The 25675-nt window shown below is 42.2% G+C and overlaps 1 protein-coding gene across 5 annotated transcripts in view; it reads right to left on the reverse strand.

The window, feature by feature from the left end:
* Nucleotides 1–25675, reverse strand: part of abtb1 (ankyrin repeat and BTB (POZ) domain containing 1) — an 88067-nt gene that overhangs the window by 31002 nt on the left and 31390 nt on the right. For all 5 annotated transcript variants that reach the window (XR_009446483.1, XR_009446482.1, XR_009446481.1 and 2 more), the window contains exons 8-10: nucleotides 18566–18681; nucleotides 13831–13929; nucleotides 8591–8758 (exon numbers count right to left, since the gene is read on the reverse strand). Coding sequence is in view for 2 of the 5 variants with exons in the window: in XM_059649724.1 (XP_059505707.1) it covers nucleotides 8591–8758; nucleotides 13831–13929; nucleotides 18566–18681 (383 nt within the window). In the remaining 3 variants the exon portion in view is untranslated. The remainder of the gene's footprint in view (nucleotides 1–8590; nucleotides 8759–13830; nucleotides 13930–18565; nucleotides 18682–25675) is intronic.

A 25675-nucleotide genomic window follows, 5' to 3' on the forward strand; every position in this document is an offset into this window, starting at 1 on the left:
TGCTCCATTGATGACATCGCTTTAATGGTAATGTTGCCCAAGTTCTGACAGAGGGAGGTACCTAGTTTACAGAAGCGGTGCGTGCTGGGGTTAGTCTGGGACTGTTTGCAATCATTTGAGCAGTTCCTGCTATAAGAAAGGATACTCCACACTGCCCTCTATCTTTTACAATCCAAGAAATACCCTTACATAACCTACTGTTAACACAACTCACTGAAATTTGACTGATAATAGAAGCATGGTGTCTTTGTAGTTTATGTTTATAAAAAACTGTGAGCAGAAAAGAGTCAGCTGTTTTAAAGAGTGTTTGAAAGGGAGCTGCAATTTTGAAAATCAAGTAATCTGACACCTACGGCAAGCACCTTTTAAACAACTGTTCGAATGAACGGGGAGGGATTCAGATACCTGGATAATTGGGGGTCATTCTGGGGTAGGTGGGACCTCTACAAAAAGGATGGTTTACACCTGAATCAGAGGGGTATCAATATCTTGGGGGGCGGGACTTGCTATTGCTCTTCGGGAGGGTTTAAACTAATTCAGCAGGGGGATGGGAACCTGAATTGTAGTTCCAGTGTCCAGGAGGTTGAGAGTAGTGAGGTCAAGAATAAGGTTTCAAGGTCATTGCAGTGAACCATCAGGCAGGAAGATGGTTTGAAGTGTCACTTCAATGCCAGGAGCATCTGGAATAAGGTGGGTGAACTTGCAGCATAGATTGTTACCTGGGACTTTGATGTTGTGGCCATTTTGGAGACATGGACAGAGCAGGGACAGGAATGGTTGTGATAATGGGAACTGCAGATGCTGGAGAATCCAAGATAATAAAGTGTGAAGCTGGATGAACACAGCAGGCCAAGCAGCATCTCAGGAGCACAAAAGCTGACGTTTCGGGCCTAGACCCTTCAGAGAGACCTCTCTGATGAAGGGTCTAGGCCCGAAACGTCAGCTTTTGTGCTCCCGAGATGCTGCTGGGCCTGCTGTGTTCATCCAGCTTCACACTTTATTAAAGGAATGGTTGTTGCAGGTTCCGGGGTTTAGATGTTTCAGTAAGATCAGGGAAAGTGGTAAAAGAGGGGGAGGTGTGGCTTTATGAGTCATGGACAGTATTACGGTGGCAGAAAGAACGTTTGATGAGGACTCGTCTACTGAGGTAGTATGGGCGGAGGTTAGAGACAGGAAAAGGAGAGGTCACCCTGTTGGAAATTTTCTATAGGCCTCCAAAGAAGTTCCAGAGACATAGAGGAAAGGATTGCCAAGATGATTCTGGATAGGAGCGATAGTAACAGGGTAGTTGTTATGGGGGCCTTTAACTTTCCAAATATTGACTGGAAATGCTATAGGGTGAGTACGTTAGATGGATCAGTTTTTGTCCAATGTGAGCAGGAGAGTTTCCTGACACAGTGTGTGGATAGGCCAACAACAGGTGAGGCCACTTTGGATTTGGTTCTGGGTAATGAACCAGGCCAGGTGCTAGATTTGGAGGTAGGCGTCCACTTCGGTGATAGTGACCACAGTTCAGTTAAGTTCACTTTAACGATGGAAAGGGATAGGTATATACCGCAGGGCAAGAGTTATAGCTGGGGGAAAGGCAATTATGAGGTGATTAGACAAGATTTAGGAAGCATAGGATAGAGAAGGAAACTGCAGGTATTCCTTCTCATGTCTCCTCCTGGCTCTTCTTAGCTCTCTCTTTAGGTCCTTCCTGGCTAACTTGTAGTTCTCAAGCGCCCTAACTGAGCCTTCACGCTTCATCTTTCCATAAGCCTCTCTCTTCCTCTTGACAAGAGTTTCAACTTCCTTAGTAAACCACGGTTCCCTCGCTTGACCACTTCCTCCCTGCCTGAAAGGTAGATGTTTATCAAGGACACGCATTAGCTGTTCCTTGAACAAGCTCCACATTTCAAACAGAACAGTGTAGGTTAGATAGGCTTCAGTTTGCTTTCACAGGTTGGCGCTGCATCGAGGGCCGAAGGGCCTGTACTGCGCTGTAATGTTCTTTGTTCTATATTCTAATCAAAGGGTGAGCTGCAGATGATTCAGAGCTGAGGGGGTGTAAAGATATAGCTCTGATTGGCAACAAGTTGATTGCTCTTTGGACTAGTGACCAGTTATCAACAGTGACCTTTTCCTGCCAACAGCTATATGCTGGTTCCCAGGTAACTCAGCAGCTTGGAGCTAGGAACAAGTTAAAGACAGAAAGGTTTTTCAGGTCTTTCCTGCTCGGGATCAGACTTTCTGCTCTCTGCAGTCAAACTCACTGTAAATTTGAAGAAAACCAGTTTATCTTTCCTGCACAGTTGTTGTAAACTATGACTTTAACTGGTAAGCTGGAAATGGAAATCCCCCACAGCATGTGGGTTGCAGCAGTTCAAGAAGTAGCTCACCATCTTCTCAAGGGCGACTAGAGAAAAACAATAAGTGCTGGCCCAGCCAGCGATGCCCACATCCCAAAAATGAATAAATAAATGTATTATAAGCAAACCAGCCAGCAGAACAAGGATCATCTCAGCAACAGAACCTGGGGACAAAGACTACTGAGCTGGCTTATCAGTTTTCCCTCCAGCAATAGGCTAATTTTCCCTGTTTGTGCGTGAGCGTAAATGTGCACGCAAGTATGTGTTTAGGATAAGCTTATCAGGGGCTTAGAGTGTTAATTAGTAGTGTTATATGCTGACAGTTTATAATGGTTTGCCTGTAGTTAGTGTCTAATTACTTGCAATAAACAGTAATTCTTGTTCAATACAGAAACCTGACCTGTGCTTTCCATCAACCTGAGTCTAAAAGTCAAGGAAATTGGGGAACTTTGTACACTTTACAAAATCTTTAACTTTTGTGACAACTCTAAAGGGGAAGGGGGCTTGGTTTTTAACACTCTATCCCAGTGAGATGGACCAACAGTAGTTGAAGAGTGGACCTGACATCACTGTGTTGAACGCATCTTTGCTTTGACTAACAGCATGGTAATGAAGAATATATGCCTAAATGTAGAAGGCCAGAGATGACAAGCTCATTTCCTCATGTCAAGCATTATGAAACTGACAGCATTACCAAAAGAAAGAAAGAGATTGGTTGACTACATGTTCTTCAGTTGTAACAACTGAGACAAAATCCATTTGACCTTAGCAGATTCACCCATTGCCTGAAAAATCCTATCAGAGATAATGGGAACTGCAGATGCTGGAGATTCCAAGATAATAAAATGTGAGGCTGGATGAACACAGCAGGCCTGCTGTGTTCATCCAGCCTCACATTTTATTAGCCTGAAAAATCCTTTTTTGTTTAGAAAGATATACTTGTTTGAATTTCAGCAACGCAACTGTTTTCAAAGCCAAGCTAATGGCCTGGTTAACCTTGAATAGGCCATCACTCAATGGCCTCCTAAATTGATTGACATTTTGAAGATGCACATGGTGATTGCTGCTCTAGATAAAGTCCCTTCAGTAGCTTCTCCCCTAAGTGGAGTAGCATCTGCAAAGTGTTTAATTTATTATTTTATGAATTGTGAGCACCACCAATTTGGACAGCATTTGCTACCCATTTTAATTGCCCTTGTAAGAGTAGTGGTGTGTTGCCTTTGTGAATAGCTGCAGTCAGTTGGTGTAGATACATTGTCCTTTTAGGAAGGTACTTCCAGGATTTTGACCAGGTGATAGTGGAGATAAATTCCAAGTCAGGATCACACGAGGCTTGGACAGAAACTGAGGACGGGTCACCAGACCCAAAACATTAACTCTTTTCTCCTCCACAGATGTTGCCAGACCTGTTGAGCTTTTCCAGCAACTTTGTTTTTGTTGTTGTTGGACAGAAACTTGTAGTGGTGATATTCCCATGCATCACGATCTTGGTTTTTCCAGGTGGTAGGGGTCACAGATTTGGAAGATGCTTGGTGAGAATGTGAAAGGTGGTGCCAAGCAACAAGACTACTTGATGGTGTTGAGTTTCAAGCATTTGTTGGAGCATCAACTATCCATGCACAAATGCTGCCAATGGAACAAGTGATAAGCCTCCCACCCAAAAAATGACCAGTTCTACTTCCTAAACGCCATCCTAACCCACCAGAGTCTCCAATACTCACCTTCCCCAGTTAAGCAGATATACCTTCAGCGTTTCTAGCAGTGGCCAACATTCAGCCAATTATTAGGCAAGTTCACCTCCTCACCGTCCGTCCTCCCAACACACGCATACACGGAACTTAGAATTCTCTCTTTCCCCAGTGTGAAACAGGTGCTGGGGTGAATGGGCAGCAACAGGATGTTTGCTAGATAAATGTACAGAAGGATATGGAGCAAAGGTGGGAAAAAAAGAGTGCAGGGAAAAAGGGTTCCACCAACCATCTGATTAAATGCAGGAACAAGCTTTGAGGGGGTGAACGGGTTTCTCCTTCTTTCCCTATGATACATATCACTGCAGACTTTCAAAATGGTATCTGTATATCTGCAATTGGACAACCTTAGTCTGCAATTTTAATTCCTACATGTTGATCTCATTCTTTTGCTGCTGTAAATTTAGTAAGAAGGATTTGCTGATGATAATTATTTGCTTAGAGTGACTGACACTAAATAAATGAGAACTGAGTCTCAAGTCAGGTCAATAGTTGTAAACAGCCAATATATTCTAGCTCGCAGTTTGAAAGCTCACTTGGGAGATTTTGAAATCTGCATTGAAGTTCACAAAACAATATTGCTACCTAGTGGCAAATTCAAATCCTACAACCTGAAAGCACCATAATTTCTTCAGGGAAAAGTAAACTTGCTGTACCTGTTTACTTGACGGACATGAACCGGTCTATTTTCTTCTTTCTCCCTAATTTTTGCCCATTTTCAGTTCCTTTCAAGTGCTCTACAACATAGCCACTATGACATTCCCTAACCAGGTCAAAACCGATGAGGAAGTTTTTTATTATAATGTTGTCCTAAATGTTGTGAAATCTGAGGGCAGTGAGTGAATGATCAATTGTTTTCAAAAAATGAAATGCCTTGAAAAAGTACACATTAACACGAAGTGTACTTACTGTTGTGTAAGTAAACACAGCAACCGAATTTAAACATAGCAAGATCCCACAAAGTGCAAATGAATGCACTGCTAGTTAATCTGGTTTTGATTATTTCGTTGAGGGAGAGATGTTGGTCAGAAACATTGTAAGAGCCAGCATTTTTTTGTTTATTCATTTGTTGGATGTGTTTGTCGCTAGCTAGCCAGCATTTATTGCCTGTCCCCAGCTGCCCTTGAGAAGGTGGTGGTGAACTGTCTTCTTGAGCTGGTGCAGTCCACCTGCTGTGGGTTGACCCACAATGCTCTTAGGGAGGGAATTCTGGGATTTTGACCCAGTGACAGTGAAGGAACGCTGATATATTTCCAAGTGAGGATGGTGAGTGGCTTGGAGAGGGCACTTGAAGGTGGTGGTGTTCCCATAGATCTGCTGCCTTTGCCCTTCTAGATGGAAGTGGTCATGGGTTTAGAAGGTGCTATCTGAGGACCTTTGGTGAATTTCTGCAGTGCATCTTGTAGATAGTACACACTACTGCAAATGAGCAGGGGTAGTGGGTATGGTGCCAATCAAGCAGGCTGCTTTTTCCTGGATGGTGTCAAGCCTCGAGTGTTGTTGGGGCTGCACCCATCCAGGCAAGTAAAGAGTATTCTATCACAGTCCTGACCTGGCCTTGTAGATGGTAGACAGACTTTCGGGAGACAGGAGGTGAGTTACTTGCCTCATTAATTCTAGGCCCTGGCCTGCTTTTGTAGCCACAGCATTTATGTGGTGAGCCCAGTTGAGTTTCTGATCAATATAACTCCCAGGATGTTGATAGTGGGTGACTCAGTGATGGTAACACCATTAAATGTCATGGGGTGATAGTTAAAATTGTCTCTTATTGGTGATGGTCATAGCCTGCCGTTTGTGTGTGAGATTCAATTGTTATTTGCTATTTGTCAGTCCAAGTCTGGATGTTGTCGAGATCCTGTTGCATTTGGACATGGACTGCTTCAGTGTCTGAGGAGTTGTGAATGGTACTGAACATTGCGCAGTCATTGGTGAACATCCCCACTTCAAATCTTAAGATGGTGGGAAGGTCATTGAGGAAGCAACTGAAAATGCTTGGGTCTAGGACACTATCCTGAGGTACTCCTGGAGGAGTCCTGGAGCTGAGATAACAGACCTCCAAAAACTACAACATCTTTCTCTTTGTGTAAGGTATGACTGTAACCACCGGAGAGTTTACTCTCTGACATCCATTTATCCCAGTTTTGCTTGGGTTCCTTGATGCAGCATTCAGTCGAAAACAGCCTTGACATCAAGGGCTGTCACTTTCACCTCACCTCTGGAATTCAGCTGTTGTGTCCATGTTTGAACCAAGTCTGTGATGAGGTCAGGAACTGAGTGACCCTGGCAGAACTCAAACTGGGCATCACTGAGCAGTTTATTGCTGAGCAGGTGCTGCTTGATAGCACTGTTGTTGATAGCTTCCATTACTTTACTGATGATCAACAGTAGACTGATGGGGCAGTAACTGGCCAGGTTGGATTTTTACTGCATTTTATGTACAGAATGTATGTGGGCAATTTTCCACATTGTTGGGTAGATGCCAGTGTTGTAACTGTACTGGAACAGCTTGGCTAAGAAAGGAGCAAGTTCAGGAACACAAGTCTTCTTAAACTCTGCTCCTCTTTCATTTTTACCTGAGCAGGCAAGTGGAGATTCAACTGAATACTTCATCCAAAAGGCAACACAGGGGTCTGAGCCTGGATAATTTGCTGAAATCCTGGACATGATACATACATAGCTACATCCTTCAGACTAAGCAGACAAAGTGTTAGCAATTGAACCAAACCCAGAGATGCGACAGAGTACAGAAGGACACAGAAAGCTCAGTGGCATGATGTGAAGACTACAATCTCTCCCTCAATGTTAGCAAACTGAAGGAGCTGGTCACTGACTTCAGGAAGCAGAGTGGAAGACACACTCGTGTCTTATCAATGTGCTGAGGTGCGGGTGGCCAAGTGCTTCAAGTTCCTAGGAGTGAATATCACCAATAATCTATCTTGGTCCATCCATGTCAATGCTACAGTCAGAAAAGCACTCCAATGCCTCTACTTCCTCAGAAGAATAAGAAAATTTGGTATGTCCACACAGACTCACACAGACCAATTTTTATAGATGTATTACAGAAAGTATTCTCTCAGGATGCATCATGGCATGATAATGGCAACTGCTCTGCTCAAGACCGCAAGAAATTACAAAGAGTTGCGAATGTAACCGGGTTCATTACGGAAACCTGCCTTCCATCTATGGACTTCAACTACACTTCCTGCTGCCTCAGGAAAGCAGCCATCATAATCAAAGACCCCTCCCACCCCAGTTATACTCTCTTACACTCTTTTCCATCGGGCAGAAGAAACAGATGCTTGAAAACACATACCAACAGATTCAAGAACGGCTTCTTCCCTGCTGTTATTAGACTTTTGAATGGCCCTCTCATATTAGAGTTGATCTTCCTGTGCACCTTCTCCGTAGTTGTAACGCTATATTCTGCATTCTGTTCTATTACCCTGATGTGTTTATGTAAGGTATGATGTGTCAGGTTAGCATGCAACACAACAGTTTTCACTGCATCTTGGTAGAACACAGAACAATACAGCACAGAACAGGCCGTTCCGCCCTCAATGTTGTGCTGACCTGTGAACTAATCTAAGCCCCTCCCCCTACACTATCCCATCATTATCCATATGCTTATCCAAGGACTGTTTAAATGCCCCTAATGTGGCTGAGTTCACTACATTGGCAGGGAGGGCGTTCCACACCCTTACCACTCTGAGTAAAGAACCTGCCTCTGACATCTGTCTTAAATCTATCACCCCTCAATTTGTAGCTGTGCCCCATCGAACAAGCTGAAGTCATCGCGCTCGGAAAAAGACTCTCACTGTCCACCCTATCTAATCCTCTGATCATCTTGTATGTCTCTAATAAATCCCCTCTTAGCCTCCTTCTCTCCAATGAGAACAGACCCAAGTTCCTCAGCCTTTCTTCATAGGGCCTGCGCTCCAGACCAGGCAACATCCTGGTAAATCTCCTCTGCACCTTTTCCAATGCTTCCACATCCTTCCTGTAATGGGGCGACCAGAACTGCACACAATATTCCAAATGAGGCCGCACTAGCGTTTTGTACAGTTGCAGCTTGACATCATGACTCCAGAACTCTCGTGACAATAATGATTCAAACCAAAGCTGAATGGTCAAAATCATATCCAATCTGAAAACACATTTCCATCACTTGTATCTTACAGGTGCCAGGGATTTGAGTGAAGGGCAAACTTCACTTCTCTGATCAAAGGAATTAACCTATTTAATAAGCTTCTGCAACAGAAAAGGAAAATAATAATTACCTTACAGAAACCAACCAAAAATCACTCACTTTCCACCTCTCGAAATATCTTCCAAATTGTTCAGCAAATTATTCTGCAGTTCAAGATGTTCCAAAATATTGAGAAAACATTTCTTGTTTACCTTATCATTAGTTGTCTTCCAAAAAAGACATGTTTTGTATCCTTGACCTCAAGGCCAGGAAACATTTCTGCTGATTTCCGTACCTAATCTTACCTCAGTATCATCACTGTAGATATAGTAAAGGACTCGGACGAAAATATCCTCTGTTACGTTGTGGAGTGTCACCATGGGAATACTCGGTTGACTCTGAAGTTCCTCACTTTCGGAGAAATGATCCTGCAGCAGGGCTCTGAAATAATCACTACGACTGCAAAAAAATGCCTACAAAGGACAAAGACAAGACATCAACATCAATCTTACACAATCAGGGAGCTGTAGTGTTACCAACAGAGGAGAAGGTGATTTTTCCCATCACATTTGTGCCAGCTGTTTGCTGAAGCAACCAAAACTATCCCCACCGCCTTGCCCTACCTGCCATATGTTACGTGCTACTGGGGAAAATAGTGCAGGAGGTTTAACTGCATGATGCAGGAGTTCTCAACAGAGAACCTGAAAGAAGATTTCAAGTGGTCTGGAACAGGATGCTGGAGGAAGAGGAGAAACAGTCAGTATCAATGCAATTTTTGTAAAAGCTGAAATCATTGGATCCAGGCAGGCTCCCCTTTGGCAACTACAATGACATTTCAGTTGCAGTTTCCATCTCTGATTGTCACTGAGGTCACACTGGAGACCTGCACTGGACTTCCCAGCTTCCCGACTGCCAATGCTCTCTCAGGGTGAAATTGCAAAGGGACGCAGATCCACAGGGGAAATAGCAATCACCGCAATAGCAATGAGACTGGCAATGGAGAGGACTGAAAACAGCAGACTGAAAATGGAGTCAATTTCAATTTATTTCAAGATTAAAGTGGCACAATAGCAGTTTTTAATATAAATATGGCCAATGTGAAAAATAAAACAATGAGCTCAAATAGGAAGTGTGAAGGACTGGAAGATCTGAGAGAACATTATTCATTCAAAACATAACTTGTTTCATGCCGTGGTGCTGAGGATTATTGACAGTAATGGAACAGCTTGCAGGTCCTGCTGTCACATGATCATCTGAGATTGGCCACACAAAACTCTCTGCAACTCTGTTTGCTCTTACCCAAGGGCAAGATAGCAATGCCTGAGACATTGCTGGACAAACAATCGGAGCTTTGCACTCAGACACGTATGAGAAAGTGAGATTCCAGTGAACTCTTTGATCTAGCTTGTTTGTGTTAAGCTGGCTTTGAATGGGGACAATTTTTTTTCAAACATGGTAAAGTGTTGGTAACACTTATTTTCACAATAGTTTTGCTTTTGTTTCACTTAAATATTTTTAATAATTCATGAAATGTGGGTGACACTGTTGAGCCAACATCTTATTGTCCATCCCTTATATACTTGAGTTGTACTCAACGTGGTGACAGTGAGCTGCCTTCTGGAACCACTGCTATCCACCTAGTGCTGGTATGGAGGGAGTTCCAGGATTCTGATCCAGCAACACTGAGAAAACAGTGGCATTTTTCCAAATCAGGACGGTGCGTGACTTGGAGGGGAACTTGAAGGCAGTCCAGGGACACTACCTTCAAGTATCTCCTGCTCTTGTCCTTCTAGATGGCAGTGGGAATGAGTTGGGAAAGCGCTGTCTAAGGAGCCTTGGTGAACTTCTGGAGAGCATCATGTAGATAGTAGACACTGCTGCTAAACAGCATTGGTAGTGAAGGGACTGAATGCTTGCGGATATCATGCCAATGAAGTAGGTTGCTTTGTCCTGTTTTGTGTCAAGCTTCTGGCGTGTTGTTGGAGTTACATCCATCCAGGCAAGTGGGTCGGATTCTACACTCCATGTTTGTGCCTTGTAGATGGTGGACAGGCTTTGGGGAATCAGGAAGCATGTTTCTCACTGCAAAAATCCTAGCCTCTGACCTGCTTCTGCAGCCAAAGTATTTTTATGCGGCTAGAACAGTTCAGTTTGTGGTCGATGATAGCCCCCAGGAAATTGATAATGGAGGATTCAGTGATGGTAATGCCAGCGAATGTCAAGGGACAGTGGTTAGATTCTTCAACTGATGCTTCAATCTTACTTGCTGCACTAATGTGCTGGTCATTACTGTTGATATCTGAGGAGGCCCCACTTCCAATGGGTTGTTTAATTGCCCGTGACCAGATGTGGCAGAATGGTGGAACTTAAATCTGATCCAATGGTTGTGGAATCACTTGGCATTGTCTGATGCTTTCTGTTTGTGTTACTTGGCACAAGTTGCTTTTTTTTGTAGCCTCACCAGGTTTGCTAGGTGCTGTTCTTGGTAAGCACTCCTGCACTGTTCAACGAGCCATTGTTGTTCCCCGGACCGGATAGTAATGGTATAGTGGGAGAAATGCTGAGCCATGAGTTTACAGATAGTGCTGGAGGTACAATTCTGCTGTGCCTAATGGCCCACAGCGCATAACAGATACCCAGTCTCGAGATTAGATTAGATTAGATTAGGGCACATGGTATTGGAGGCAAAATACTGAGTTGGATTCAAAATTGGCTGGCTGACAGGAAGCAAAGGGTAGTGATAAACGGGTCCCTTTCAGAATGGCAGGCAGTGACCAGTGGGGTACCACAAAGTTCGGTGCTGGGAACGCAGCTGTTTATGATATATATTAGTGATATAGATGAAGGCATTAGAAGTAATATTAGCAAATTTGCTGATGACACAAAGTTGGTTGGCAATGTGAAATGTGAGGAGGATGTTATTAGAATACAGGGTGACTTGGACAGGCTAGGTGAATGGACGGATGCATGGCAGATGCAGTTAAATGTGGATAAATGTGTGGTTATACACTTTGGTGGCAAGAACAGGAAGGCAGATTACTATCTAAATGGAGTCAAGTTAGGTAAAGGGGAAGCACAACAAGATCTAGGTGTTCTTGTACATCAGTCAATGAAAGCAAGCGTGCAGGTACAGCAGGTAGTGAAGAAAGCTAATAGCATGCTGGCCTTCATCACAAGAGGAATTGAGTATAGGAGCAAAGAGGTCCTTCTGCAGCTGTACAGGGCCCTGGTGAGACCGGACCTGGAGTACTGTGTGCAGTTTTGGCCTCCATATTTGAGGAAGGACATTCTTGCTATTGAGGGAGTGCAGCGTAGGTTCACAAGGTCAATTCCCAGAATGGCGGGACTATCATATGTTGAAAGATTGGAGCGACTGGGCTTGTATACACTTAAGTTTAGAAGGATAAGAGGGGGTCTGATTGAGACGTATAAGATTATTAAGGGATTGGACACTCTGGAGGCAGGAAGCATGTTTCCGGTGATGGTGAGTCCAGGACCAGAGGACACAGTTTGAAAATAAGGGGTAGGCCATTTAGAACAGAGTTGAGGAAAAACTTCCTCACCCAGAGAGTGGTGGATATATGGAATGCTCTGCCCCAGAAGGCAGTGGAGGCCAACTCTCTGGATGCTTTCAAGAAAGAGATAGACAGAGTTCTTAAAGATAGTGGAATCAAGGGTTATAGGGATAAAGCAGGAACAGGATACTGATTGTGGATGATCAGCCATGATCATAATGAATGGTGGTGCTGGCTCAAAGGGCCAAATGGCCTACTCCAGCACCTACTGTCTATTAGATTACCTACAGTGTTGAAACAGGCCCTTCGGCCCAACAAGTCCACATCGCCATTGAAGCATTCCACCCATCCCCAACCCCCTACAACCCACACACGCCTGAACACTACAGGCAATTTTGCATGGCCGATCCACTGAGCTTGCACATCTTTGGACTGTGGGAGGAAACCGGAGCACCTGGGGGACACCCACCAGACACAGGGAGAATGTGCAAAATCCACACAGACAGTTACCCAAGGCTGGAATCGAACCCGGGTCCCTGGTGCTGTGAGGATGCAGTGCTAACCACTGAGCCACCGTGCACTCCAGAGATACCAGATAAAAATCGAAAGAACCAAGGGTACTGGAAATCAGAAACAAAATCAATAATTGCTGGAAAAGCTCAGCAGGTCCAGCATTATCTGTGCAGAAAGATCAGTGTTAACATTTTGGGTCCAGTGAATGCTCCTCAGAACTGAGGGGTCTGAGGAAGGGTCACTGGAACCAAAACGTTAACACTAATTTCTTTCCACAAGAGCTGTCCAACCTGCTAAGCTTTCCCAGCAATTAGAGTTTTGGTTGCAAGTTGCTAGATCCATTCAAAGTCTAACCAGTTTAGCACAGTAGTAGTGCCATGCAACACGACAGAAGGTATTCTTAATGTGAAGATGGGACCATGTGGTCACTCTTACTGGATAGATATATCTGCAGCAGGCAGATTGGTGAGGACACAGTTCAGCACATTATTGCTTCTTGTTGGTTCCCTCACCACTTGCCACAGGTGTTCCTTATCTAAGGAAAGATATATTGACATTGAAGCAGTCCAGAAAAGATGCATTTGGCTTATCCCAGGTTTGGAGGCACTATCTTTTTCAAAGAGTTTGAGTAAGTTGGACCTATACTTACTGGAATTTGTAAGAATGAGAGACAACCTATTGATACATACAATGTTCTTAGGAAATCTGACAGGGTAGATGCAGAAAGGTTGTTTCCCCTTGAAGGAGGCTAGGACCAGAGGCATAGTCTCAGAATGAAAGATTGAACATTTACAGAAATGAGTGAGAACTTCTTTCAGAGGAAAGTGAGTCTATGGAATTCTTTACCATAGAGGGGTGTAGTGACTGGTCATGAAGTATATAAACCTATCTCCGCCTTGCATAATCAGTAAGAGAATAACAGGTCGGGGAAAAGACAACAGAGTGGAGTTGAGGATTATCAAGTCAGCGTGATCTCACTGAATGGTGAATCAACTGCAATGAGCCGAAGGGCCCAATTCTCCTCCTACGCCTTGTAGGCCTAGAGTGAGAATTAGTGGAATCATTAAGAACATGTCTGTAATAACCAAATGAGGATATCTGGTCGAGGTAATAATGGGCTTTCCCGCGCTCTATTTCAGAGATGAATATCTCACTCGGCTCAGGGTGCAGCTGGGAGAATACTCGATGGGTACCAGGCCCTGGTATTGCACAAACCTCTTAGCTGAAAAGAAAGCACATCAGATAATGCGTTCAGAGGGACTTCAAAACTATAATGTTGTGTGAGATTAGAAAACGTACATGAAAAACATCAGCTTATAGCTTGCTTTATATTCTTTTTAAAACTCGGTACAGAAATAAGCATAGTTACATGTGACACACTACATGCTAAAATAAGTATTTCGGACTTATACCAGAAGTAATTTCAAATAACATTTTGGAAAGAATCAAAAATTCCAGCCAGAACAATGTGTTATTTTAAACCTAGTTACTAATAGGCATTTCCAGATTTGGCGTACCTTGTGGCACAGGAAGATGTAACCTTCGACTCGGAAACTCAAATCAGGATAACTGCTGAAGTTATCAGTGCTGTCAAAAGGCAGTTCACCAAAACCAACCTGAAACAGGAAAAGATCAACGTCATTTCATTACTAGAGAAGCAATAACGCTGACGCTATTTTTCATTCAGGGAAATACAATAATAAAGCGGGCATGGCACATTTTGCAAGGAAGGCTTCTCTTACCATGAAGAGTTAACCATTCTACACCACAACACCAACTAAGCCATGTTTCGGAATTACTGTACACTTAATAATACAGATTACATTGTTGCAGTTCTAAAAACATCAAGTGCCTCACCACTAGGAAGACCCAGTTCAGTTCATTTTCAAGGTTGGGGGAGGGGGGGGGCGCGCAGGGGGATAAAACCATTTTTTTAATATTTTGATGGACTTGAAGTTATACAAATTTCAACTCATCTGCTAGAACTACAGGCTTTCTTAATTATTACGCTCCTGACATAGATTCCTTCCAGTGCTGTACTATCCTTGACGCAGCTACAATTTCACAACTTTATTTTTGTAAAAAGCCTCACTTCTTTTCTACCACCTGTACCTAAATATTTCAATATGGAATTCATAATAGTTCCTTATCCAGTGATAAATTACAGCACTTTAAACTTATTTTCTTGAAAGTATTGTTCAGGTTTCTTCATATAAACACTTCTCAGCATTTTGGAGCTTGTTACATGCTTTTCTCTCAAATGACTTCTCAGCACAGAGTCAAAATGAATGTCAGAGCCTGGCAGGTTTTCTCTCTAAATCCTCTGGATTGTTCTCGGAACACTCTGGGTTTCTCTCACTTGGAATTATGGGTATTGTAGACTTTAAAAGCTAATTGTTAATTGCAAACACACAGATATACCCATATGTTTAACTTAGAATTCCAAGAACACAAACTTGCAGTAAACAATATTAAAATACATTATAAAAACCCGAAAGAACTGCAGATCCTGTAAATCAGGGACAAAAACAAAGTTGCTGGATAAGCTCAGGTCTGGCAGCATCACCAGATCCGAAACATTAACAAAAATAGAAAAAGCTGGAAAAGCTCAGCAAGTCTGACTGCATCTGTGGAGAGAAATCAGACTTAACATTTTGGGTTGAGTAACCCTTCTCTCCACAGATGGTGCCAGACCTACTGAGCTTTTCCAGCAATTTCTATTTTTAAAATATAAAATCTTAATTTCACCAAACTATAATGAAGTCAATCTTAACCCGGAGACTTGTCAGCCTGCAGCTATTTATAATTTCATTAAGTTCCTCTTTCCTTTCCACCTCCTGATTTGGAATGCTGTTGTATCCATTATAGTGATGACCTGGAAATAGTGAATTTATTTTAAATTGCTTATTACATTCAGAGGATAGGGAACTGAAGGACTAACAATTACTTTATTTCAACAGGAAAAAGAGTAAATCATGTAGAAACTCTTGCTACCTCCTTTATATTTCTAGCCAACTTCTTCGCATACTATGTTCTTCTCCCTGATTCACCTTTTAGTCATTCTCTGCTGTTCTTAATATTCTGACCAATTCAATAGTCACTTTCAAATCATTGAAGTTTGTTGAGAGAAGCTGGGGCCTAAACATTAATCCTTGCAGTCCCACTACACGCAGCCTGTCAAAAAAAAAGACCTTCTGTTTTCTTGCCATTAACCATGGGCCCTAATTTTGTTTACTAACTTCCTACATGAAACTTTATCAAAAGCCTGCTGAAAATCCAAACAAACCACTTTCACTGGTCCTCTCTTATCTATTCCGCAAGTAACATCCTGAAAACATTCTAACAGATTTGTCCAATGCGATTTTCCCTAATACATCCATGTTGACACTGCCTAAGGTCATGATACTATGGTTTGAAGAGATGATTTTGACCTGGTTTTCCTTGAAGAGAGCTTTTAAGGCAGACGTATTGAGCAGTCTACCAGAGCTATTACAGTAAATATAGATCATAGAACATTACAGCACAGTACAGGCCCTTCAGCCCTCGATGTTGTGCTGACCTGTCATATCGATCTCAAGCCCATCTAACCTACACTATTCCATGTACATCCATATGCTTACTCAATGACGACTTAAATGTACCTAAAATTGGCAAATCTACTACCGTTGCGGGCAAAGCGTTCCATTCCCTTACTACTGAGTAAAGAAACCACCTCTGACATCTGTCCTATATCTTTCACCCCTCAATTTAAAGCTATGCCCCCTTGTGCTCGCCGTCACCATCCTAGGAAAAAGGCTCTCCCTAACCACCCTATCTAACCCTCTGATTATTTTAAACAGCTTGTGAGGCCTCAGGGCTTTTTTTCCTAAAATGCTGCAACTATACAAGCAGCCTGAGTGGGTGTGGTCAAGTTCCCACAGAACCAGGATGAGCTTTCTGCACTTGCTGTTGGGGTCTTAAAGTAAAGGAAGCTATTTTTCTCTCTCTCCAAAAGCTGGGAGTTCTCGTCCTAAAACTGAAGTTGCATGTAAGACATCTGTTTTCTAAATTTGCCTTTTGCCAAAGAATGTGTTTATGGGATGTTATTATATAGTAATAATTACTTTATCTATTATTCAGTTAAGTTTTCCAACGGCATTAAGTTATTCCAATTCATAGAATCATAGAATTCCTACAATGCAGAAACAGGCCCTTCGGTCCAATGAGTCCACACTGACCTTCACAGTGTCCCATCCAGACCCATCCCCCTTTAACCCGCCCAATCTAGCAGTCCCTGAACAATATGGGCAATTTAGCATGGCCAATCCACCTAACTTAGACATCTTTTCACTGTAGGCAGAAACGAGTGCACCCGGAGGAAACCCACGCAAACACGGGAAGAATGTGCAAACTCCACACAGACAGTCGCCCGAGGGTGGAAGTGAGCCCAGGTACCTGGTGCTGTGAGGCGGCAGTGCTAACCATTCAGCCACCGTGCCACCACTATTTCTCATTTCTTTTGGTGCAATTTAACAATGGTGGATGAATAAAGTGTGTTTTGCATTAAATCCGGTAACTGGACCAATGGAATTGCATCCAGAATGCAACTGCTTACGTTTACCTTTACTATAAGAAAATGTTAGGATCTAGACTATCATTTGCATATTTTGTGGAGGTTTGGTCCAGTACATTAGTACCAATCAGACAATTTCTAAGTGTCTAGTCATCACACCCTTTAATAGCAGATTCCATTATTTTCCCTCCTACTGCCATCAGGCTGACAGATGTGCAGTTCCCAGCTAATCCCTCCCTTCTTTAAAGAGTGGGGTCATACTTGCACCTTTCCAGTCTACAAGTACCACTCCAAATTCTATTGAATGTTGTAATATATCCACCAATGCACCCAACACATCCAAATCTGCCTCTTTTAATACTCTGGTACATAGATCATCAGCTCTATGTTCCAACCCACTGGGGTAGCATGCCATAAATTGAGTTCAACTGTTCCCAGAGGTCGGTTAGCCTCATGGGCTGGACAGCTGGTTTGCAATGCAGTTTCATTCCTGATTGAGGTTATCGTGAACATAGAATACAGAACTTCGAACAATACAGGGCCTGTTCTGTGCTTCGGCCCTCGATGTTGCGCCGACCTGTCAACTAATCTAAGCCCCTCCCCCTACACTATCCCATCATCATCCATGTACTTATCCAAAGACTGTTTAAATACCCCAAATGTGGCTCAGTTAACTACATTGGCAGGCAGGGCATACCACGTCCTTACCACTCTCTGAGTAAAGAACCTGCCTCTGACATCTGTCTTAAATCTATCATCCCGCAATTTGCAGCTATGTCCCCTCATACAAGCCAACGTCAACATTTACACTCACCTAAAGCTTCGAGACCCTCAGGTTAAACCACCAGCCCTCCCTCTGTCTAATGAAAGGGCAGTCCAACAGTCTGGTCAGACTATGGCAACTTTACCCTTTACCTTTATTCCCACAGTCATACCAAATATTAAAGATTTTTTTTTAAAAAGTATGCACAGTGCTAGAGTATAAAAGTAGGGAAATGCTGCTGCAACTGTACGAGGCATTAGGGAGACTGCACCTTGAACACTGTGTGCAGTTTTGGCCCAGCTAGTTGAGGGATGCAGTAGCAATGGAGGCATTAGAGAAAAAGCTCAAGATTGTTTCCAGTGGGGTATGTTTTATGAAGGAAGATTAAGTAATTTAGGCCTATATTCTCTGAAGTTAAGAAAAATAAGAGGCGTCTGCATTCAAGTAGCGTTTGTTTTTGAATCATAAAAAGTTCTGTTAATATTGCAGAGCACATTGTAACTTTACTCATACATCCCTGTATATTCATGGATCATTCATTCTTCGATTGGTGCACAGCCCGAGGTCACTCAACTCAGCAGGTCTCTGAAAGAACCATCCACTTAGTTACATAAACCGTCTTTTCCTCAAAGCCATGCAAATTTCTCATTATACTTATACAATTCCCTTTCCAAAATTATTATGGAACACACTTCCACTAATCATTCTCATACCCTCACCCTCTGATTCTTCTGTAAAATAACTTCAAAGTGCGGTCTCTGGTTACAGATCTCTCTGCCATCAGAACCAGTTTCTCCCTGTTTATCAAAATTTTTCCATGGTTGTGAACACCTCCAAAACCCTCACTGTAACTTTTCTCTAAGGAAAAAGCAATTTAAAACCATTGAGGCCGTTTGTAATTTGTTTTTCGCTAAATTATTAAAAATTTAAAACCTACCCGCAGCTCAGCAGGCAGGGCACAGTCAGCAAGTATAGCCAAATCATCCTGCAACCTGCAGTTTTCATCAGGTTCTAATGTCAATACTTTCACCCAGGTTCCAGGCTTTGAGGAAACTGTTTTAAAAGAAAAGTGGAAACATAACAGCTTACAATCCACAATCAAATGGCCAAAAGTATAAGGTTCATAAGATGATCATGCACTGGGACTTTTGATATAGGATAAAATAAAAGGGGTCATATTAACTGAGATAATGGGAACTGCAGATGCTGGAGAATTCCAAGATAATAAAATGTGAGGCTGGATGAACACAGCAGGCCAAGCAGCATCTCAGGAGCACAAAAGCTTGTGCTCCTGAGATGCTGCTTGGCCTGTGTTCATCCAGTCTCACATTTTATTATCTTGGGGTCATATTAACTGTTCAGAAGTCTGCTTAACAATTGGTCAGTGTGACATGGTTGTTAAAAATTAAGGGAGGTCTTGGTTTGGTTGGAATCAATACAAGGTGTTCGTGTTTGTAGACGACAGCAGTACCATCTGTTGACACTGTGGGCAGACGGCCAGTTTCTAAGTTCCAAGAATATGTTGAGAATGTATGGTTGTAAACAATTATCCTCTTAATTGTCTATTTACTTTCATGATAGAGTTGCAAATAAGCTTATCAGGAATTCTACCTGGATACAAGCCAACATGATCCATGTTGCCATAAAGATGGGCTTTGTGAGGGACAGGATTTTAAGATAACCTTGAGAAATCTTGCATGCAGCCTGCCGAGATCCCAGAGAAAGAAAGCAAATAGAAGCAAACACTTCCAATAGTCCACCATGCAGAAATGTGGAAGAGAGCTCACACTCAAATTAGATAAAGTAAATGTGTACGAATTTGAAACTAGGCTGGAAGATTTCCTGCTGAAGGGAGAATTGGCAGGAAAATGTTTCTCCACTAAAGTTCTATGGTTAAAAGTTACCAGAGCTAGGAAAGGAGAAGCATGGAAATAACCCATGGAAAGCAAAAACCACTTTCAACTGGACTCAGGAAACTATGTGAAGCGTACCTGTGAAGTGGGTTGTGTGCTAAAAGCAAACAGGGAAACTTCTGTTCTGAACTTTAAATAGGTGGTCAACAACAAGTGTTCATTCAGTCATGCTTGTACAGGTTGGCAATACTTTATCCAAAAACCTCAGGTCCAACTGTTTTTCAAATGTAGAATACATTCTGTCTTCACATACACTTACATCAGTTGGGAGTTTCTTTATTTTCAAAACTATTTCTGCCTTTAGCTGAAGAGCTGCTTCACACCTTCCCTGTTTCAATTATCAATCACGGCCGGTTTAAACTGTCATCAGTTCTTTTGACATTAAAAGACACCAATTTGTACAGATTCAATAGGCTTTTTTATGCTTCAAACAAGAACTTCTTTAGTTTGCAAGATCAGAAATGATAGAGATCTGAATAGGTAAGTAACCTGTTCTTTTCTAACTCCAGGGGCAAGCTAGGTAAAAGCGATGTGTACTAAACAGCATGATGTGCACAGGTAATGTACACTGAAATAGTACTTTTAATGTTGATAGCTAAATGCATAGTGAAATTCTACTGATGAAAGCAGTAAGACCATTCAGGCCCTTTGGAAAAAAAACTTCACTTGGCCCGAAAATACCCAAAAACAGACTAAACATGAATCTCTTTTCAAAGGGCCAAGCAGATCTGAGGACATGTTAGAAAACCTTGCTTTTCAATCAGTGTGGGCCAAGTAATTTTTATTTTCCAAAGAGCTTAAACTCAGCATGTCTAAAATGCGTTCAGTTTTTGAACGTGAATAAAGGATTTCCAAACGAAAGTCTTCTGCTGCAGTAAAAGTCTTAAAACTAGCAGTGCCGTGTTTTCAAATATCAGTGAAGATTTAATGCTTTAAGAAAGTTGTTCGTCTCCATGGTAATTGTAACAAAAACAATTTTAAAAAGCGATCATATTAATACAATATGCTCAGAATCCTGATCAAAGAATTAGCTTTCACCCACATCTCCTACAACCTGCATCAGAGCAACAACTCCAAGAACCTTTCAGAATCTATTCAAATGTTCACTGTGGACTGTTTGTGGAGACGGGTTCAGAACTGTTCCATTATTTATTTCTGACTGTTGTGACATTGGTATAGTACTTGTGGATTGGAAGGCAGGACAATAGAATTTGTTTGTATAATGATGGGGGGGTGAGAAGAATGCATAGTCCCTATACAAGATCTTTTTTGGGGGAAAAAATGTCTGCAGGCTGTAATAGATGCACAGGGTGTTCTTGAAACTAAAGCGCTGTATCAAAAGGCTCTACTGTGAGCAGGCAAAGCAGCATTTTCACCAAGACAACAGGTTTTTGAATTTAGCCAATTAATTTAAACCAGGCCATACATACCATTACACCATATTAAGTCTGCTAACCCAAATAAACTTAAATACTTGGTTTTGACAACCTTGAACCAATCCTATTATAAGAAATCAATATGTCATCAAGGGTATAAAAGAAAGGGGCATTTGAAAATCAGTGACAGTAACTGTCATCTGTTAAGAGAACAATTCTCAATACACAGCTTTAAAGAGAGAGAAAAATCACTGGCCCTCACAGAAATCTCTAAGATCTCAGGATTAGCACCATCTAAATAAAGGTACTATGGCACTCTTAGCTAATATTCCTGACAGAAGAATTTGATGGAGGAAGGCATTTCTGACTGGAGGACAGCAGAGAAGACAAAGAACATTCTGGAAGACTTATCCTGGCTGTAATTTCAAGATTAAAGAGTTTTTTAAAAAACTCATTTGATTTACGTAAGTGGGACTTGTATCGATTGGATCAGCATTCCATTAGCATTTTGCTTTATTCAGGAATAGTTAGTCATTAAGGGGGGAAATTGTTCGGTTTGTTAGTAGCTCTGTTAATTTGCTCACTGTTAGATTTAGATAAATAAATTGTTACTTGTCATTTATAAAGTGAGTATCAAGGATTTTCTTCATTTAACCATCACCTCAGTTTTGAGTCTGAAATCTGGCACAGGATTTAGAGAGATCTTAACAGAATTGGGCAGAGTTGATCAGATTTGCTTACGAAACATTACAAAAGGTCTTAACAGATTTAACAGACTTGGGGATTACCGTCCTAGATCTTTAAATAAAATTTAGGTGAGAAGTGGAAATCTGTTTAATTTCGCTTACTTGTGGTTGCTTAAATCAAAAGGAAGGTTAGATTAGATTAGATTCCCTTCAGTGTGGAAACAGGCCATTCGGCCCAACAAGTCACACTGCCCCTTGCAGCATCCCACCCAGACCCATCCCCCTATAACCCACACACCCCTGAACACTACAGGCAATTTAACATGGCCAATCCACCTAGCCTGCACATCTTTGGACTGTGGGAGGAAACTGGAGCACTCGGAGGAAACCCACGCAGACACGGGGAGAATGTGCAAACTACACACAGACAGTTACCGAAGGCTGGAATCTAATCCCTGGTGCTGTAAGGCTGCAGTGCTAACCACTGAGCCACCGCGCCGCCCCTAGGTAATGGCTGTTTCAGTCACTAACAGTTTTCTGAGGGTGAAAGAAGTGGTTTTAGAACAGGTGAGCAAGGCAAAGCTGCTGGAATTGGCAAATGAGGATCTGCCTTTGTCTCTGAGAAAAGAAGAGGTAATTACTACAATAGGTCAACATTTAAATTTGCTGGAAAGGCCATCAGAATCTTTTGAAATGGCTACAATGCATTGCAGTTGAAGCAGCCTGAACATGAAAGGGAATTGGTTGAATTACAGTTACAAGCAGAGGAAAGACAAAAAGAAAGAGATTTTGAACTTCAGAAGCTGCAAATTAAACAGGATAACCAATTTAAAATGGGGGAAGTGAAGGTAGAAGGTAGATTTACTGAGGAGGATAATGATGATGAGCAGACCCATTGTAGTCAAGGACCTGTTAAGGTTACATACAATTATGTCAAAACATTACCAAAATTTGATGAAAAAGATGTCGAAACCTTTTTCATTTCCTTTGACAAAATGGCTAATCAAATGAATTGTCCAGAGGTAATGTGGGTAATGTTAATTTAGACTAAGTTGGTAGGTAGGTTGGGCTAGCAAGGTGTTTCCAATGCTGTCACTTGAGATGCCAAGAGAATAAGAAGAGGTAAAACAGGTTATTTTGAGTGCTCACAAACTGGTACCAGAAGCATGCAGACAATGGTTCAGAAATACAAAGAAGGAACAAGGTCAGACTTATGTCTAATTTGAAAGAATTAAACAGAGCAACTTCGATAGATGGGTGACAGCAATTAAGAGAGAAAAGACATATGAGGATCTTAGAGAGATTATTCTGCTGGAGTTTAAAAACTCACTTCCAGAAGTGATAAGAACTCATGTTGACGAACAGGGAGTTCAAACAGTGAGAACAGCTGCAGAGATGGCAGATGAATACACACTAGTGCATTAAGTAAAACTCGAGCTTCTGACAGCAATTTCATTCCATGAGGGATAGGAATTGGAGGAGAAAAAGGGAGATCCTTCTACAAAAAACAAAAGGTGGTAAACTGTTCCCAGTGTGATCTACATGTGATAAAAGAAACCCAGGAGGGTGAAAGAGAGGTGAGAGACCTCGGGTGTTTTCACTGCAACAAGGAGGGACACAAAGTCAGAGTGCTGATGGGTTAAGAGAGACACTGGAGAAAAGGACGTGGTAAAAGAGGCTAAACAGTGGGATTATTTAAAATAGTGACAGAAATCCCAAGATTAGTCAAGGAGCTGCAGGAGAGTGCACAGCCTAGTCATGGGCTGGATAGTGCCCAAACTATAATCTGATAATCTGTGGAATAAATGGTGACAGATATAGCATTCCCGTGTGTAAGATAAGCCTGGAAAGACCAATCAAGATTGGGGAAGTGACAGTGGGGGTGATTGAAAGAGTGCCTATTCCAAGAATAGGAAACAATCCAGCCGGATCAAAGGTGGGAGTGGCGCCCATTGTAGGGGAGAAACAAAACCTAAGGAGTCAAAAGAAAAATACACCAGAATTTTTCCAGATTGTGTGGTGACAAGATCCCACAGACATAAATTAAAGCAAGAAGGGAAAAACCAAAGGGAAAGATGAAGGAGTTGAGGTCTAGTTTAGCTGACACCCTGTTTGATGAAACGGTAAAGTAAAACCTAAACAGGCAGACGCGTTTAGTTCTGAAATGAAGTTACAACAAAAAGATGAGACAATAAAAGATTTATATCATAAAGACCACACAGTAAAGGAATCAGAACGTATTCTAGAATGTTATTACCTTAAGGATAGAATCCTAAGGCAGACATGCAGACCTTAACAGGTTAGTGCAGAGGAGAAGTGGGCAGAAGTTCACCACATTGTTTTGCTGGTAACATACAGGAAGCATTGTGGGTAGCACACAAATTACCTGCAGGAGGTCATCTAGGAGTGAGGAAGACTCAGGCTAAGATACAGAAGCATTTCTATTGGCTTGGATTACATAAAGATTTGGTTAAATTTTGTCATACCCGCCATGCATGTCAAATGGTAGGAAAACCACAGACAGCAATAAAACCAACACCTTTGAGGCCAATTCCGACATCTGAAGAACCTTTCACATGGGTTATAATTGACTGTGTAGGCTCCCTTCCTGAAGCCAATACAGGAAACCATAACGAATGTGAATACCGGGTTTCCAGAGGGAATTCCACTATGAAATGTCAAGGCAAGAGAGGTTGTGGAGGAATTGCTTGCTTTCTTTAGCCATTATGGGCTACCCAGGGTGATTCAAATCAGACTAAGGGTCCAATTTTACTGCCAAATTATTTAATATGGTGGTGGATAATTTAGGCATCCAACACTTTAAATCAAGCGCGTACCACTCTGAATCCTACGGAGTACTAGAAAGGTGACATCAGACCCTAAACACCATAGAATATAGAACATAGAACATTACAGCACAGTACAGGCCCTTCGGCCCTCGATGTTGTGCCGACCTGTCATGCCGATCTCAAGCCCATCTAACCTACACTATTCCATGTACGTCCACATGCGTATCCAATGACTATTTAAATGTACCTAAAGTTGGCGAATCTACTACCGTTGCAGGCAAAGCATTCCATTCCCTTACTACTCTGAGTAAAGAAACTACCTCTGACATCTGTCCTATATATTTCACCCCTCAATTTAAAGCTATGCCCCCTCGTGCTCGCCGTCACCATCCTAGGAAAAAGGCTCTCCCTATCCATCCTATCTAACCCTCTGATTATTTTATATGTTTCAATTAAGTCACCTCTCAACCTTCTTCTCTCTAATGAAAACAGCCTCAAGTCCCTCAGCCTTTCCTCGTAAGACCTTCCCTCCATACCAGGCAACATCCTGGTAAATCTCCTCTGCACTCTTTCCAAAGCTTCCACATCCCTCTTATAATGCGGTGACCAGAACTGTACACAATACTCCAAGTGCGGCCGCACCAGAGTTTTGTACAGCTTCACCATAACCTCTTAGTTCCAGAACTCGATCCCTCTATTAATAAAAGCTAAAACACGGTATGCCTTCTTAACAGCCCTGTCAACCTGGGTGGTAACTTTCAAGGATCTGTGTACATGGACACAGAGATCTCTCTGCTCATCTACACTACCAAGGATCTTACCATTAGCCCTGTACTTTGCCTTCTGGTTACTCCTACCAAAGTGCACCACCTCACACTTGTCTGCATAAAACTCCATTTGCCACCTCTCGGCCTAGCTCTGCAGCTTATCTATGTCTCTCTGCAACCTACAGCATCCTTCGTCACTATCCACAACTCCACCAACCTTAGTGTCGTCTGCAAATTTACTAACCCATCCTTCTACGCCCTCATCCAGGTCATTTATAAAAATAACAAACAGCAGTGGACCCAACACCGACCCTTGCGGTACACCATTAGTAACTGGTCTCCAGGATGAACATTTCCCATCAACTACCACCCTCTGTCTTCTTTCAGCAAGCCAATTTCTGATCCAAACTGCTATATCTCCCACAATTCCATTCCTCCGCATTTTATATAATAGCCTATTGTGGGGAACCTTATCAAACGCCTTGCTGAAATCCATATACACCACATCAACCGGTT

The sequence above is a fragment of the Stegostoma tigrinum genome, chromosome 11 (assembly GCF_030684315.1).
Source record: "Stegostoma tigrinum isolate sSteTig4 chromosome 11, sSteTig4.hap1, whole genome shotgun sequence".
Lineage (NCBI taxonomy): Eukaryota > Metazoa > Chordata > Chondrichthyes > Orectolobiformes > Stegostomatidae > Stegostoma > Stegostoma tigrinum.